Raw genomic sequence first — 18724 nt, 5'->3', positions numbered from 1 at the left:
ATTATTTTAAATTAGGATGTTAATTATAATCCCCAGAACAACCACTTAGAAAATAACTACAAATATGTAGAGTAAAAGAAACAAGAAGGAATCAAACTGGTACACTAGAAAATATTATCTAACACAAAAGAAAGTAGTAATGGAAGAATTGAAGAATAAAAAATATATGACATATTGAAGAACAAATAGTAAAATGGCAGAAATGAATCCTTCCTAATCAGTAATTCCACTAAATATAAATGGATTCTCTCAAAAGGCAGAGATTGCAGAATGAATGGATTATAAAAACAGAGTCCAACCGTATGCTGTTCTAAAAGAGACTCACTTTAGAAATAAAGATACAAATAGTTTGGAAGTAAAAATGGATTCTTGGATATAATGCCAAAAGCGTAATGAAAAAAGAAAAAATAGATAAATTGGACTTCATAAAAATTAAAAATTATTGTGCATCAAAGCACAATATAAAGGAAGTGAAAAGACAACCCACAGAATGGGAGAAGATATTTACAAATCATATACAGTAAAACCTTGGATTGAGAGCAACTTGTTCTGCGAGTGTTCCACAAGACAAGCAAACATTTCTAATAAAATTTAACTTGATAAATGAGCAATGTCTTGCAATACAAATAGTACATGACACCAAACATCACATGATCACAGCTGAGCCTGATTCTTCTCTCTCTCTCTCTCTCTTGCTGTGGGATTGTGGGTGATCGTCTCCCATGCTCAGATGCTCAGTCTCAGGCCAGAGTGTTTGGCAGAAATCAGTGATTTTTCAAAACATTGGAAGGTGCCTACAACTGGCACTAGTATATTTTTTGTCCCTTCAAAGCACCTATGGACAGTCCTTTGCTTTTCCATACAAGAGTAAGCTTAGGAATGCTTTGCTTCATTCTAGGTCAGGCTGCCTGAGATATAGACCCTTTCCTCTGCTGCCTTGCCAGTTACATTAAATACTGTATAAGACAAGAGTTTATTAATATTGTGCTGTAGTCAACATCTGTGTGAACATAGACAATGGTCCCCATGCAGAAAAATGTTGAAAGGAAAGGCAGTAAGAAGGAGATGATTATGGTGGAAGTTAAGGAAATCATTGAGAGGTCAGAATGAGGTATGTGGGTGGCCGAAATTGCAAGATTTTATAGGAAATCTACATTGAGCATTTGCACAATATTAAAGCAGAAACAAGAAATAAGGGGGCTAGATGCACCAAAAGGAGTCAGGAGAATATCAAAGCAATGGCCACGTGTTCTGGAAGATGTAGAAAAGTTGCTTCTGGTTTGGATAAATGGGAAGCAACTAGCAGGTGATACTGTGACCAAGAACTTTATCTATGAGACGGCAAATGCCTTGTACGCTGACCTCATAAGTAAACTGCCAGGTACGTCAACAGAAAATTAAAAAGTCTTCAAGGCAGGCAGGGGTTGGTTTGATAACTTTAAGAGGACAAGTGGCATCCGTAGTGTTGTGAGGCATGGAGAGGCTTTGAGTTCGGATGCTAAAGCAGCTGACGCGTTCACTACCGAGTTCAAGAAGCTCATGGTTTCCGAGTGTTACCTGCCAGAGTAAGTTTTTAACTGTGATGAGATGGGGCTGTTTTGGAAAAAGATGCCAAAGAGGACCTACATTACAGAAGAAGGGAATGCAATGCCCAGTCACAAGCCCGTGAAAGACCATCTCCCCCTCTTGTTTTGTAATAACGCAGGCTAGAGTTTTAAAGTCAAACACCTGCTCGTGTATCATTCCACGAATTCACAAACCTTCAAGAAATGCAAGGTGCAGACAAGCCAGTTAAACGTTGTATGGAGGTCCAACAGGAAGGCTTGGGTCACTCATAGCTTGTTCACTGAGTAGCTCAACGAGGGCTTCAGTCCTGCGGTGAAGAAATACCTTTTTAAAATAATCTGCCACTCAAAGCTTTGCTGATTATGGATAACGCTCCTGCTCATCCTCCAGGCTTTGAGGACGACTTACTGGAGGAATTCGAGTTCCTTAAGGTCAAGTTCCTTCCTCCCAACACCACTCCAATCCTCCAGCTCATGGATCAGCAGGTCATTTCAAACTTTGAAAGGCTTTACACCAAAGCACTATTTCAGCAATGCCTTGAGGTAACTGAAGGAACAAACCTTACCCTCTGAGCATTTTGGAAAAATCATTTCCACATCGTGAGCTGCCTCAAGATCATCGATAAAGCCTGGGATGGGGTCACCAAGAGAACCCTCAGTTCTGCTTGGAGAAAACTGTGGCCTAACTGCATTCTTGGACATGACTTGGAGGGGCTTGCTCGTGAACAGGAGCCGTCAGTTGGCCATGTTTGCGGGGAAGTCCATGGGACTGGAGGTGAATGAGGACAATATTCAAGAGCTGGTGGAGACACATGGCCAGGAGCTGACCACCGACGAACTGAAGGATCTGCATCACGAGCAACAACAAGAGGTTATGGAGGGGATCTCGTTGGCAGAGGAGGAGAAAAAGGCAGAGGAATCCCTCACTTCCCATGAGATTAGGGAGACATGTAAAATGTGGGAAACAGTAACATTTTGTAGAAAAGCACCATCCAAATAAGGCTGCAGGTGTGCGAGTGATGGATCTATTTAATGACAATGCAATGTCATATTTCTGTGAAGTCCTCAAAAGGAGGCAAAAGCAAGTGTCATTGGATGGGTTCCTTATTAAAGCTGCATGAAAAGAAAACGATTCCACTGAGCCAATGGATAGCAATGATTCTAATAGCGATAGTGAAATTCTTCCTACACAATAACCCTCCTCTAGTCTCCCTCACATCAGCCGTGAAGGTTTTCAAAGGTAAGTGCAGGTTACTTTGCTTATTTTTCTTTCTATTTTGTATTTTCTTTATTATTTTGTATTATATTATAGTATTGTAACCATTTTTATGTGAGTATTTTTGGGTTGTGGAATGAATCATCTGAGTTTCCATTATTTTTTATGGGGAAATTTACTTTGATATACAAGTGCTTTGGATTACAAGCATGTTCCAGGACAAATTATGCTCACCAACCAAGGTTTTACTGTATATGATAAGGGTCTGTTATTCGGAATATATGAAGGACTCAACAAAAAGCCCAAATAACTCAATTCAAAAATGGGCAAAGAACTGAATGGACATCTCTCTAAAATAGATATACAAATGACTAATGAGCACATGAAAGGGTGATCAACATTATTAGCCATCAGGGAAGGCAAGTCAGACCAAGTCACAGTAACATAGCACTTCATAACCACACCAGAGTTGCTGCAATAAAAGAACAAGTAAACAAACAAAACCCAGAAAACCACGATGTTATTGAGAATGTGGAGAAACTGGAACTCTCATATACAGCTGGTGGGAACGGTAAATGGTACATGCAAATGTGGAAAGATGGTTTGCCTGTTCCTCAAAAACTTAAACATAAAATTACCTTATAACTCAGCAGTTCCACTCTAGGGATACACCCAAGATAACTGAAAACAATAGTGTGGCATGAATGTTCACAGCAGCCTTCTTCAGAGAGATCAAACAGTGGTAACAACGCCAAAGGTCCATCAGCCCATGAAAGGATAAACAAAATGTGGTGTCTATATACAATGGATTATTATGTGGCCATAGTGAGAAATGAAATGCTGATACATGCTACAACATTGTTGCACTATGAAAACATGCTAAGTGAAAGAAGCCAGACCCAAAAGGCCACATGTGTGATTCCATTTATATAAAATGTCCGAATTGGCAAATCCATAGAGACAGAAAGCAGTCTCCGAAGGAAGGGCAAATGGGGAGGGACTGCATAAAGGCTTCTGTTTGGGGTGCTGAAAGTGTTCTGGACCTAGATAGTGGTGATGGTTGCACAACATTCCGAACCTACTAAAAGCCACTGATTTGCACACTTAGAAATGGTTACAGTGGTGAATTTTGCATTACGTGTATTTTACATTAAAAGAAAAAAAAAAAAAACAAAAAACCCAGAGCGCTGTTACAAAAATGAAGAGGCAAGCCACAGACTGGACCAAAATATTCACAACATAATTGTCTGACAAAAAAATTCATATCCAGAATGTGAGAACTCTTACAATTCAATAACGAAGAGACAAACAATCCAATTACAAATGGATAAAAGGCTTGAAGGGGTACTTCACAAAACAAGATATCTGAAGGCTGAAAAGGTGCTCAACGTTATTAGTCATCAGGAAAATGCAAAATAAACTTCAAATGAGGAGACCATTTACACCTCTGGAACGGCTAATATCTGACTCTTGGTTTTGTCTCAGGTCATGATCTCACAGTTCGTGAGTTTGAGCCCCACATTGGGCTTGCACTAACAGTGTGGAGCCTGCTTGGGTTTCTCTTTCTCCCTCTTTCTCTGCCCTTCTGTGCTCTCTCTCTCTCTTAAAATAAAATTTTTAAAAACTGAAAAAAAAAAAAACCACCCACAAACTATATACCCAGAAGTATTCCACATCCAAGGATGTGGAATATTCAGAAGTGTCATATACTTCTGGAGAGAATGTAAAGTGACATAACCATTCTGGAAAGCTGTCAAGTTTCTTACACAGTTTAATGTACATCTACCCTGTTACTCAACCATTCTCCTCTTAGATATTCACTGAAGAAAAGTGAAAGCATATGTCCTTACAAAAGACTTGTATACGGATATCCCTAGCGGCTTTAATCATAATACCACCAAACTAGAAAGAACCTAAAAGTCTATCATCAGACAAATGGATAAATACATTGTGATATATTAATGCAGTAGCATACTACTTGGTGATGAAAAAACAATCAACTACTGATACATGCAATAACGTGCATGAATCTCAAAAACATTACACTGAAGAAAAGAAGCCAGACACAAAAAAGTCTATATAATGTGTTATTCCGTTTACACGGAGGTCAAGGACAGGCGAAATTAATCTGTGGTGACAGGAATAAAAACATGGATTGTCTCTTGGTAGAGTGACTACAAAGACACACAAGGGAATTTTCCAGGGTGATAGAAACGGTCTGTATACCTGGGCATGGTGATGTCATGTCGTGAATGTCAGTGCATTTGTAAAATCTTATCAAACTGTGTAATTAAAATCTGCGTTTTTTATTGCCCGTAAATGATACTTCAGTTAATAGAGAGAAAGAAAGAGACAATGAGAGGAGAGGAAGCAGAGATGATGAGTAATGTCAGGTCTTGCTAGAAGGGATTTAGAGAGATAAGGCAGTAACCAGAAGGGAAACGGAGACCAAGAGTACGTGTGTTTGTGTGTGCCTGTGGGTGTGCATGTGTATGTGTGCGCATGTGTGTGTCGGTGCGTGTGTACGTTGCACATGTGTGTATGCATGTTAACGGGAGACTCTGGAAGCCTGTTGGCTACTGATGGCAGTGGTCCAGTAGAGAAAAATTGATGATGCAGGGAAGGAAGGGGGGATTACGAAGCAAAGGCCTTCAGCTGAAGAGAGACGAAACAATGTTGAAAGCAGGGAGTAACTTTGTTCGCTTTGTCTCCAGACAGCCGAACCAGAGTTAGTGACAAGAAGTCACAGGGAGGTAGGTCTTGGCTCAGTAAGAAAGGCTTTTAGAGAAGTAAAAAGCTATTGCCCTCTCAGACTGCCCGGAGGGGTGCTGAGCTCTTGCCACCAGGGGCGTAGGGGCTGCTGTGGCAGGAAGTGCTGGCCTCCGACAAAGAAGAAGGAAGTTAGCATGGTTCGAGTCACCTGCCTTCTCTCAGCCATCCCACCCGTGGGTCTGTGGAGCCAGGACCAGCCCGGGTGGGGACGCAGGGCCGCCCCTGCTCCGCTGCGCATGCGCACCGGCCGCAGGCCCTTTCCTGCCTCTCCACAGATGCTGGCGCACCTGTCTACTTCTATGAGTTTCAACACCGGCCCCAGTGCTTAAACGACACAAGGCCAGCTTTCGTGAAAGCCGATCACTCTGATGAAATCCGCTTTGTCTTTGGAGGTGCCTTCCTGAAAGGCGACATTGTCATGTTCGGTAAGAAACGGCTTCGGGGGCTTCTGTTCTCGCAGGGACTGGAGCTTGGGATGAGCTGGGGAGAAGGCACTGTTAGCACGAAGTCCCTCAACCTCCCAATACTATGCAAGAGTCCAGAAGACTGGTGGGTTAGTATTTAATCTATGGTTAACAGACATAGCCATTCCCTGGAAAATGCCCTCCTCTTATTTTTAGGAAAAGGAGTTGCCAGCATTTGCTTGATAAGTGTTTCTCTTCATACTAAAGCCTAAAGGTGTGGGCCCTTGAGGGCACTCATGCAATCTAATTTTTTTGTTTTTAATTAGAACCTCTTTCTTCCTTCTCTCTGACCACTAGTCTCAACCCTCCTTGCCCTTTCTGGAATAACTGATGCTACCCAGGGCTTTAAAAGGAAAACAAACAAACAAACAAACATGTTTTTCATAATTCCAGCCCAAAGTAGTGGGACCCAGGTGATCTAATGCAGATGCTTGCAAACTGTTGCTAGCAAGGTTTGCTCATTCATTCCTGAATTTATGACCTATTCAGTGCCTCAAATAAGAAGCCAGTCATATGAGGTTATCAATAGAGAAAATATAGGAACTACACACTATAGATATCACTAAAATATTTTGTTTAAGGAATTGCACAACACAGGCTCATAAGCAGTTCGCGCTGGCTTCTTGACAATGAGGACAGAGCCTCTGCCAGAGTATGCGCTCTGCGGTTTATTCATTATGTGATTTATTCATTCCCATCCTTGTAATACAGGTAATGACACAACTGCCTCCTACGTTGTCTTAAGGATTAAATGAAACAATTCTCATAAGGTATACAGTGAGTACTTAATAAATGTCCCTGTTACTATTACTCAGCAGCCATCACTGAGCTCATAACTGTGTGATGGGCACAGGAATCTCCAAATGGGAAAAAATGAACCGCATGTGTATCAAAGGCTAAATTCCTTAATATCTAAGGAGCTCTTGGGGCACCTGGGTGGCTCGGTTAACCATCTGACTGTTGATCTCAGCTCAGGTCTTGATCTCAGGGTCATGAGTTCAGGCGTCTCATTGGGCTCCACACTGGGCATGAAATCTACTTAAAAAATATAGATAGATAGAGGGGGCGCCTGGGTGGCTCAGTCGGTTAAGCGGCCGACTTCGGCTCAGGTCATGATCTTGCGGTCCGTGAGTTCGAGCCCCGCGTCAGGCTCTGTGCTGACAGCTCAGAGCCTGGAGCCTGTTTCGGATTCTGTGTCTCCCTCTCTCTGACCCTCCCCTGTTCATGCTCTGTCTCTCTCTGTCTCAAAAATAAATAAAGGTTAAAAAAAAATTAAAAATAAAAAAATAAAAAAAATATAGATAGATAGAGATAGATATATGGTATATATATCTATAAATATATATGGTACGTAATATATATAAAGAACTCCTAAAATCAATGGGAAAAGAACAACCCAGTCAAACACTGGGAAATATATAAATAGTTTATGGAAGAAGAAACATGTGACTTTTAAGCATGAAAATCCACTCGACCTCACCCATATCAAGAGGATTGAACGTTAACCTTGACTGAGGAATTCTCTCTCAACTATCGAGGTTGGGGAGAGCGATACATTTTACATAATATATTTCAGCAGGTGTGGGGAGACAGACAACCTCATATATTAATGGAAAATTTAAAATGCAGATAGTCTTTACCCTAGCAGTTCAACTTCTAGAATTTTTTGCACAATTATATACAGGCAAAGGTTTAGGCACACACTGAAGCATTGTTTCCACCAGCAAAAGATTGGAAACGATGCAAAGATCCACCAAGAGAATATTGGATGCCTGAATTATATATTCATAGATAACTGAATATATACATACTTACGTGTTATACATTTATAGAACAATAAATGGCAATGAATGGAAGGTTTATAGACAACAGTTGTGGGCCTATCTCCTGGATACAGTTTTAGTACAAAGAGAAAGACGCAGGATATATGTTCGTGTTATACTGAGTATGTAAAAAGGCATCTGCCAAAAACCCTTGCACGAGGCTAGCCTGCCTTCGGAGGACACTCAAGAAGCTGGTAGCTATGGTTGCCTCTGAGGCTGGTAACTAACTGGGTGTCTGGAGGGAAGAGACAGGAGGGAAACTTACTTTCGTTAGATACCCTGCCTGCATTTTGGATTTGTCCTTTGAGCAAGTATTACTTTCTCAAATAGAGAAATGCCATAATTAATTAATTGTTTGAGGGGGAGTGGTAAAAGGAGAGAGAGAGAGGTGGCCTCTGACCCTAGGAAACCTGCAGCCTCATGGGAATTTCTGGAAGAGCACTGGTGAGACAGGGAAGCTGTGTGATCTGCCTCCTCCATTTGGAAGCCAGGATCCCTTGGGCGAACCCTGGTGGCTCTAGGCCTCAGTATGTGCAGACACAAAATGAGCCCAACGATTGAGGATTGAACGGTGGGCCAGTGAGAGGATCCCGGTGGGAAGGGAGGTGTGAACGAGATTCAGCAGGCCCGAAGCACCTTGGGCTTCTGGCAAATCCGTGTGAGAGCCGGATTTTGTGATTGTCTCCTTCAGAAGGAGCCACCGAGGAGGAGAAATTGCTGAGCAGGAAGATGATGAGGTACTGGGCCAACTTTGCTCGGACCGGGTAAGTGAGCACTGCCTTGGTGCGGGCTTTCCCCACAGCCAGGTGTCTGGGGGTAGAAATCTCACCCCCATCTCTGCCCTCACTTCCAGGAACCCAAATGGGGAAGGTGTGCCTCTGTGGCCAGCCTACACCCAGAGCGAGCAGTACCTGAAGCTGGATTTGAATGTGAGCGTGGGACAGAAACTGAAGGAGCAAGAGGTGGAGTTTTGGACGGATACCTTCCCCTGATACCCTCCACTTCCACAGCCCTCCCCAGTCCTCCTTCTCCCTTACTCTCCCTTTCTCTGCTCCCTCCTGGCTTCTTCTCTTCTGCTCCATGGGAAGTTCTCTCTGTGTGATTTGGTTTTCCTTCTTCCACAATGTCACCCGCGATCCTTAGCTCCGTTTCTGTGTTGAGCTACTTCGTGGAATCAGCTGCTTTCACCGATGTTTTATGGTCTTGAGGACGATTCTTAGGGGAATTCTTTTCAACATCAAACAATGCTACTGGCCTTGGAAGGCTACCAGATTTCTTCAATAAATCCCCGTGATGGCTGGCCTATTACTTGGTATCATAATGACCTTGTTAGTCAGATGAAACAAAATCAGAACGTAAAATAATGTACAAGGAACAAAATTTAATTCTGTGTTCAGAACATTCTCACAACCCCCAGCATTCAAGATGATGTGGACTCCCTATGAGAGAAGGTGTCTGTGTGTGTTGAGTGAAATGTGAGTGCTTCAGCTCCGATCCAGGGGAGTTTCAGCCACAAGCCAAACATGGATGTCCTGAACACCGATGGCCTGAACCGGATCTTTCCTCCAGCTCAGGAGATATGTGGGGGAGGGGGGGGGGAGGCCGGAGAGCCTCCTCCTCAGCAATGGAAACCAGACATCCTCCAAGGTCAGGGGCCCAGAAGTCAGACACCAGGCAGTAAGGTCAGGTCAGGGAGATACTGAGGAGTAAAGATGCTTGATGGGACTGAGACTAATCCATCCTTCCATAAACCTATAACGGGTGCCTGATGTGTACTAGACATATCCCCACTGGAGCTACAGTGGTAAGCAAGACAGGTTCGCCACCAGTGGTAAGCAAACAAACAGTAAGCAAACATTCACACAGGCGAATATCTGATGATAGAAATTTGATAAGTTCACCTAGGGAGAGTAAGGTGTTTTATTAAAGTGTAACGGGGGACCTAATTTAGATGGAAGTCTTAGGAGATTCCCTCTGGAGAAATGATATTGATCTTAAGAAAGGATGAATTAGAGTTAGCCAGTTGATATGTAGGGATGCATTTGTACCCTTGATATCCATATAATTCATATTAAAACCACACAATCCCTATTCTATTCATGTCATTTACCAGGGTAGTTAGTTTTTCCTTGTGATTGCTCCAAGAGTACATATGTGCATAGAATAGGAGGGTTCCTGAAATGTCAGTAATGTAGAGTTCCTCTGGGTCAGAGATCTCCTAATCCTAGCCTGAGTTTGGCCCCAAGAAATGTTTTGTTCAGTCCACACATGTCAAAAACATTTTGGAATTGGTTTCCAGTTAATATGAAGTTAGGGGAATTGCACTTTGGAAGCCATGTGTCCAGCTTCTCCAGAGCAGAAGAAGAAGGTGAAAAAAAGGAGGTGGAGGTGGAAGAGGAGGAGCAAGAAGAAGAAATCTGGCATCAGCGGAGCTGAATTCCCACATGGTAACCAGGGCTTCTGACAGCCTGCACATCACCTTTGAGCCAATTAGAAGGCATTCTTTCTTCAAAACCCTCCACAGACAGACTCCCTCCAGGAAATCATCATTGATAAATAACTACGTCTATGATGTGAAAAATATCTCCTCTGAAGTAGTGCCCCTGTGCAGTGCACAACCTGCACAACTGTTCTCAATGACCCTGATAGAATAAATCTTCAGAACTGAGTAGAGTCTACCCCTTTACAAAGGCATGAGCTCTCAACTTTCTACAGTCCTCACCATTCCCCTTTGTCTTATGCCTGGTCCATTTCACTCATTGATATTACCTGGCCCCAGAAGGTGTTTAAGCCTGGGCCCCTGGCCTCTCATTTTACAGAAATCTATGGAGAAGTAAAGGAATTCATCCAAGGTCATTCAGTGAATTAGCAGCAAGTAAAAACCAGGCCTTGAGTCTCTTGTCTTTCCAGATCAGGACTCTCTGCCATGCTGCCTGCCTCCCTCAGCATATGGTTCAAATCTGTTGGATTGTTTCTGGCCTAGGTGGTTGTGGAAGGGGTAGATCAACAATCCTTGGGGCATTTTATGGTTCTAGGAAGAGGAACCAAGCCACACACAAGCAAGCTGGAAATTCAATTGCCTGTGCAGCTGCAGAAGGCTAATTTCTACATTGATATTTGGCTTAACTAACAGCTAGAAAACACCACTCAACTCATTTTTTAAAATACTATCATATTAAATGACATTACACTTATTTATATACTGCACACAGTCCCAGTATCCTCAAATATGATTCTAATTTTGGTAGGTGTCTTGCAAGAGGGAGCATATTTCCAACTCATCCAGATACAGGGCCCTCTTTCCTCCTTATTCCTGTCCACATGTGATCAGATGGTGTATTGAGTTAAAGTTGAAATATGAGTGTCAGTGGGCATCCTGCTTTTTTCATTTAATTCAGGATTTTCTATCAGAGGTGTAAGTAGAAGACTCACCCAGGGAGCTTTCCCAAAATTCCAGTGCCCAACCTACTCCCCCGTCCAAGCAAACCAGAGACCTGTATTTTCATTTGTTGGGCATTTGATGCACACCCCTGGTTAAGAGCTGCTGAGTACTCACAGTGTGGTGGATGAATTCCAGGTTGCTAGAGGATCATCAGACACTCAGCTTACATATCTGCCTGATGTGGCTACATCACAATCTCTAGCTGTTAGTCTGCTCCTGGACATTTATGGGTATAATTTGATAAGCAACTTTGGGAAGGAGTGCTTTTGCTTTTTTTTTTTTTTTTTTTTATTATTTATTTTGAGAGAGAGAGAGAGAGAGCAAGCAGGGGAGGGGCACAGAGAGAGGAAGACAGAAATCCAAGCAGGCGCCACGCTGTCAGCTCAGAACCCCATGTGGGGCTCGAACCCATGAACCGTAAGGTCATGACCTGGGCCTAAATCAAGAGTCAGACGCTTACCTGACCAAGTCACCCAGGCACCCCCGAGTACTTTTACTTTTTAAAATTATGTCTGGCATCTGGATTTGCAGCAGATGGACCCAGGAAAAGGCCCTGCCCTTTTTCAGTTGTTCTTATGGTCTACAAATGCACTTCCCCCAAAGGGTCCTTTCACTTCCTGCTCATCAACAGCACAGATACATGTATTTTGCAATCACCTCTGCTTTTCCATCAACATAAAAACAGAAAATTTAATTACTTTCTTACTGTAAATTAAACAACTTACTTTTTTACAGAAAATATATACTTTTTTCGAACAATCTTGGATCTGAATCACTAAATCAAATCAAATCAAATCGAACAAAACTCTGGAGACAAACCAAATATTTGCCTGTGAATTTCCTAATGTGCAGCAGAGGGCAGCATTATAAAAAGGGAAAAAAGTGCTTTCCTCCTCTGAGGCCCCTGGGGTGCTAGTAAGGTGATATTGCAGAACTTGGAAGAAAAAGAAAACCAAACGAAATAGTTAAGTTATAAACCAATACCATTTATCATTGTCCCTTTCTTCTGTAACACTTGGAAAGGGGAAAATTCCAACCCATTGCCTCAAAAGTCTAATTTCAATGACTGCACTCACAGGCAGAGCAGAGATTGGGGCCAGCAGGGTTTCTTCTTTCCTAAGTTTTATACTTTCCCATCAAGACCCCAGGAGCCTGCCTTAGATGGGCAGAAAGGTGTCCCTTTCCTGGTGTCTCCCTGTCCCTGCTCCTCTTCCCTCAAAGACCCTTTAGATTCCAGACCTTTCTGCCCAACCCCAAGGCCCAACTCCCAGCCCTGTGGCCCTGGCTACAGGTCACAAACAGGCAGAGGTGGGAGGGGGGGTGTGTTCTCATATCATGTATGACATTTATCCACATAGCATATGGTTATAGTTTTTTATCACTGCTGTAGTGTCGTTATTTGTGTGAATATGCCATAATTTACCCATTCTGCTAGTGATGGGCATTTGGATAATTCCTAGTTTCAGGTTATTATGAAAAGAGTTGCCATGAATACTTCAGGACACGCCTTTTAGTAACTACACCCATGCATTGCCCTTGGATATTTACCTAATAATGGCTTTGCTGGGTCACCAGGGTTGCATATGTCAACTTTAGTAGATACTCCTGTCATAAACCCTAAGTCTAACATTCTCTTTAGGACATCAAAGAGCAGGACGTGGGATGAAAAGCGAGAGATGGCTAATATCCAGGAAAAGACAAGAGCCCTGAATAAGGGTCCTTACCCCATATTTATTAAGATTAGAAGGCTTACAAATGTGATGGGTGTGCACAAAGAGACAAAGAAACTGGGAACATTAACTTGGGGACGTGAGGGAAAAGGGGGGTTTTGAAGATATACGGTGTTTGGGGTTTGGGTCCATATAAAACAAAATCTTGGTGCCAGGCAGATGAGCAGATGTTTGTTAATGGCAGACAGGAGTCGCCGTGTCTGTTTATCTTAGCTAGCCTAGGGGATAAGACAGATAGGGCAAATTACCTCAGGGTTAACAAGGCACCTTTTCTTATGTGAACCATCTCCACTCTAGGCTGCTTCCCCTGCAGTGCAGCGGTCCATAGTCCAATTCACCTGTTTACTTAACTTTGCCCTTTCCTCCTGTGAAAGCAGCTTTTCTGTTATGGTACTAAATTGGGGGGCATTTTTGCCCTGCATGCCTAATTTTGTTTACCTCATATACCTTTGTATTGGGAGCCTTTGCACCCGTTCCTATTTTGGGGCCTTTGCCCCTCCCTCTCTGTTCTGGGAGCTTTGCACCCCTCTCTATTCTGGGGTGCCTTTGCACCTCCCTATTTTGGGGGTGCCAATCTTGTTTATCCAAACTTGGGTGTGAGCATTCTATGGCTTTGTATTTCTTTATGCCTTGTTAACCCATTGGTGTAAGCCCGGGAGATTCCTAAACTTATTCCCCACAACTCCAAAAAGCTTTCCAGAGTGGGTGCGCCCTCATACCAGCAGAGTAAAAAATTTCTAGCTGCTCCATATTGTCAATACTTGGTATTTTCTCAAGGATTCTTTCACTTTTATTCTTATTCATTACTGTATTTCCTTGCTTAGCTTTGCTGTAATGCAACAATTGATTTATAAAATTGCATTCTTGAAAATAAGTTACTCAATGGGAAAAGTGGACCACTGATGGTCAGTTAGTAATATAAAGGCAAGGACAACTTTGTCCACCACCATGGCCACTAGTTAGGTGACCAGGCATTGACTTCATCAAGGGTCGTTTTTACTGCAGCCATTACCTTGAAACCTCAGGGAATGTCTTTTGACACTCAGATCTCTGGATGGAAACCACACTATGTTGATGTTGCCAAGGCTCTTTTGATGCTGTCTTGTAAGCAAGTGATTGGATTCCCCAGATTCAACCCATTCCGGAACTGGCAGAGGCAGAGCACAGTAGGAACTTTGGTCTGGAGGTGGATCTCAGAGGGAACAGCCGCACCTCCATGTGCATGGGGGGGGGGGGGGTGTATCTGCATTCCCGCTCTCACAGATACACAGTAGCTCTAAATCCAGAGGGTTTATCTACTGCTACATTTTAAATGTGTTTGTCCAGCTGGGGGGAGGGTTCCTCCTCATGCATCGGGTTTCCCTTTCTCTTCTCTAAAAGCAGTCGTCACTCCTCTGTCTACCTTCCTACTTCTAAAATGTTGACTGATGTCATTGTCTCTCCTCTTCCATTCTGTTTGTACACATGCTTGTGGACGTTATTTTTTGACCTTTTAGAAGAATATGGGGAGGGAGTGGAAATAAATGCAGCCACTGATCCTTCTTTAGTAGGAAGGGGAAAAATGCTTTTTTAAAATTTTTTTAAATGTTTTTATTTATTTTTGAGAGACAGAGAGACAGACAGAACATGAGTGGGAAAGGGGCAGAGAGAGAGGAGACACAGAATCTGAAGCAGGCTCCAGGCTCTGAGCCATCAGCACAGATCCTGACATGGGACTTGAACCTAGAACCATGAGATCGTGACCTGAGCTGAAGTCGGATGCTTAACAGACTGAGCCACCCAGGCACCCTGGCAAGATGCTTTTTTATTAAACAATTAAAAATAGGTATGTTTCTACATTTTTGACAGCCACACGGCATCCCATAATAGGAATACTTGATAAATTATTTAAACACTCACTATAATTGGTCATTCAAGTTATTTCACAGGTTTTACTACTGTTAGTATTACAGAGGTGAACAATTTGATGCATTCTCCTTTGGGCTCATTCATACTTATTCCTTGTTAGTGAATAACAAGAATGTGGAGATGCCCCTTTGAAGTGTTTGGATAGATTTTTCCAAATTGCCCCGAATAAAGCTTGTACTAGTTTATCACTCATAACAATGGTTCCTGTTTTTCCACACTTTTGTCAATATTTGGCACAAGCACTAACATAGTAGTGGTAGAAATCCTTGCCAGTTTGATAGTGGCAATTTGAGTGTCTGCTTTTAATTTGCATGTCTTTTTTTAAGTTTATTTATTTATTTATTTGGAGCAAGACAGAGACAGTGCAAGTGGGGGAGGAGCAGAGAGAGAAGGATAGAGAGAATCCCAAGCAGGCTCCATGCTGCCAGTGCAGAGCCCGACAGGGGGCTTGAACTCATGAAACTGCGGGATCATGACCTGAGCTGAAACCGAGAGTTGGACACTCAACCGACTGAGCCACCCAGGTGCCAATTTCCATGTCTTGATGTTCGTGTTTATTGGTATGTGGAAATGACATCTTATAGGTGTATAGCTTCAAAGGCCCTTGGAATGTAGGTGATAAGATGAAGGGGGTTGACTCACTCATCCTTCCCTCCACCACAACCTTATGTTCACACCTGATGTGCTCCTGACCTGCTTCCATACAAAAACAAGTAGGCACAGAGCAGACAATGATTTGGGGATGGGGTTACATCTCCCCACCCCTAGCTGCCAACCAGCCCATTGGGCATCCTAAAGATTTCATGGCCCCCTGGACCTTCTAAAGTGAGTGCTGAAGGCCAGCCTTGGTAGATCCTGAGATTCAGGCAAACCATTGTGCAGTCCAGCATTTTGAAGAAGCTTATGTCACTATTCTTGCTGAGGCCTGTGGGAGCCCAAAGGCCAAGCTTTCTCACGCATGCAGAGAACTTAGCCTTCTCTGGAGAGCAGAACTCTCCTCCCACCCTTCTCTCATGCATGCAGAGAACTTAGCCTGCTCTGGAGAGCAGAACTCTCCTCCCACCCTTCTCTCATGCATGCAGAGAACTTAGCCTTCTCTGGAGAGCAGAACTCTCCTCCCACCCTTCTCTCATGCATGCAGAGAACTTAGCCTGCTCTGGAGAGCAGAACTCTCCTCCCACCCTTCTCTCATGCATGCAGAGAACTTAGCCTGCTCTGGAGAGCAGAACTCTCCTCCCACCCTTCTCTCATGCATGCAGAGAACTTAGCCTTCTCTGGAGAGCAGAACTCTCCTCCCACCCTTCTCTCATGCATGCAGAGAACTTAGCCTTCTCTGGAGAGCAGAACTCTCCTCCCACCCTTCTCTCATGCATGCAGAGAACTTAGCCTGCTCTGGAGAGCAGAACTCTCCTCCCACCCTTCTCTCATGCATGCAGAGAACTTAGCCTTCTCTGGAGAGCAGAACTCTCCTCCCACCCTTCTCTCATGCATGCAGAGAACTTAGCCTTCTCTGGAGAGCAGAACTCTCCTCCCACCCTTCTCTCATGCATGCAGAGAACTTAGCCTTCTCTGGAGAGCAGAACTCACCTCCAGCCCCTCCAGTGAATATTTAGGAGGAACCCTCTTGACCTCTCCAGTGGTTTGCCTGCTTCTGCCAGATTCTACTTTCAGAAACACCTTTTTTTCCTTGTCACTCCCAGAATTAAAGACTTTTGTTGGCTTCCTGTTGTTCAAGGTGAAATCCAGTTCTCCTTAGCTTGCCATTCAAGCCTTGTGACCTCCATTCACCCTTCTGGCCCAAATGTTCTCCTCAAGAGGCCCCCAAGTCTACCTTGCACCAGTGACCACGTGCTCTCTTCTCTGATACAACAAATCCTGTTCACCTCTTAATGCCCTCTACAATCAGAAAATCGTGGATGGTTTGGGCATTAATATATATAAACTCTAACAGAGCTCAGAGTAAGAAAACACACAAAACCCTTCTCTCACTCAAGGTCACTGTATCACCCAGATGTCTATTAATACAATCTATAATAATTTGAGTTTGCTGGACCCTTTCCAGAAGAATTTAATTCAATCTTAACTTTCTGGGGCCTCAATTTTTATGTCTTTCTGATTCACCCTTTTTCTTTTTTTACTCTTAGAAGGCTGAAGGAAACCTTTATAGCATAGCCCTAGCAAGCAAGGACTAAGTTTACAATCTTTTATTTAGAATTTAAATAAAAGAAATACACAAGCTCCTTGTTTACCAAAGTATAGTACACTTATTCCTAGAGTTATGCAAGATTACTTCAGATGGTGCACAAACTTCAAAGCATTATAAAAATTCTTTTAATGTTTATTCATTTTTGAGAGACAGAGAGACAGAGTGCAAGTGGGGGTTGGGCAGAGAGAGAGAGGGAGACACAGAATCTGAAGCAGGTTCCAGGCTGTGAGCTGTCAGCACAGAGACCAACGTGGGGCTCGAACTCACAAACCGTGAGATCATGACCTGAACTGAAGTTGGACGCTTAACTGACTGAGCCACCCAGGCATCCCCAAAGCATTATATAATGGTTATGTATTTATTTTGCTATATATTAGAAAAAAGCTCTAATATCAAATCTGTGATTTAATGGATATTAGTATCTGGCAGGAACTACCATTAAAATCTGTCTGACCTTCTTTGGCACACAACCAGACCATATTTCCTAGACTTCCTTGCAATTAGTTTGGCTGTATGGCTAAATTATTTCCAGTGGAAATTCCAGTGGGAATATTTCCAGTGGAAATTCCAGTGTCACTGTGAGTGACATTGAGGTATGCCACATTCAGGCCTGGCCCACCCACCCTGTTCACTCCTCTGTGCTTGCCCTCATTCCAGCTGCCTAGCATTGGCACCCGTAACAACATTAGAAACTATGAATTAAAGGTAGTAAAGCTGCCATGTTCTAGGTCAGGAGTTAGCAAGCTGCCCGTGGGCCAAATCTAGCTGGCCACCTGTTTTTCAATAAAGTTTTATTAAAACCCAACCATGCCCATTTGCCTAGGTGTTATCTATGGCTGCTTTGGCTGCAATGGCAGATTGGACAGTTGCCACAGAGACCATATGACCCTCAACGACAAAAGTATTTACTATCTGGCCCTTTACAGAGAAACTTTGCCGACCCCCCTGCTTAGATCACTGGAGGGCAGCCACCTTGTTGACCTAAACAGCACCACATTTCTTCACATATACATGAACTAAGCCACTGAAATTCTAGGACGATCTGCTACCATAGTTTACCCTGCTCTCAGTATATTCTTACTCACGATTGTCAAGCTAGGCAGTCCCATGAGATTGCCTGATGGAGACAGCATGAATGTCAGTTGCTTGTGCCTTGTGGGATGGCCATTTATGTCCATGGTGAGTGAAGCACTCCCTTCCAGAGCACACCCCCAGGCCAAAGCTTCCCACAGGTGCTCTGCCTCAGTCTATCCTAGGACATATTTCTGGCTCATATTTCTTCTGGTGTTTGTCCTAGTAGGTGCTCTCCATATGTCTGTTGAGTAATTTGACGGAGAGACTGAGGGGGGGATAATTTGGAGGCCTCAGAGTTGTCTTCCCTCCTAAGACCTGCCTAAATGCTTGAGAGTTAAGGCCAGTTTCTAGGACTTTACTCTTTAGACCATCTCGCTCCACAAGAGAAACCTTAGGGAGTTTCCCACAGGAAAAGCAATAATCCCAGTCAAATGCCAATGAAACAAGAAGAACTGTATTATTTACAGAGCTAATGTGGTGCGAGGAGAGCGTAAACATTAAGCAAAATTGAGTTCTGGCATGAG

General features: G+C 43.2%; 1 protein-coding gene across 1 annotated transcript in view; it reads left to right on the top strand.

Moving 5' to 3' along the window:
- CES5A (carboxylesterase 5A) overlaps positions 1-9148 on the top strand; it is a 28493-nt gene extending 19345 nt beyond the window's left edge. The window contains 4 exon segments of the mRNA XM_042920568.1: positions 5829-5978; positions 8532-8604; positions 8694-8821; positions 8824-9148. Of these exon segments, the coding sequence (XP_042776502.1) occupies positions 5829-5978; positions 8532-8604; positions 8694-8821; positions 8824-8942 (470 nt within the window). The 3' untranslated portion in view covers positions 8943-9148.
- Positions 9149-18724: the final 9576 nt, after the last annotated feature.

Source organism: Panthera leo, chromosome E2, assembly GCF_018350215.1.
Source record: "Panthera leo isolate Ple1 chromosome E2, P.leo_Ple1_pat1.1, whole genome shotgun sequence".
Lineage (NCBI taxonomy): Eukaryota > Metazoa > Chordata > Mammalia > Carnivora > Felidae > Panthera > Panthera leo.
The sequence above is the reverse complement of the archived record's forward strand: the minus strand, read 5'-3'. Positions and strand labels throughout refer to the sequence as shown.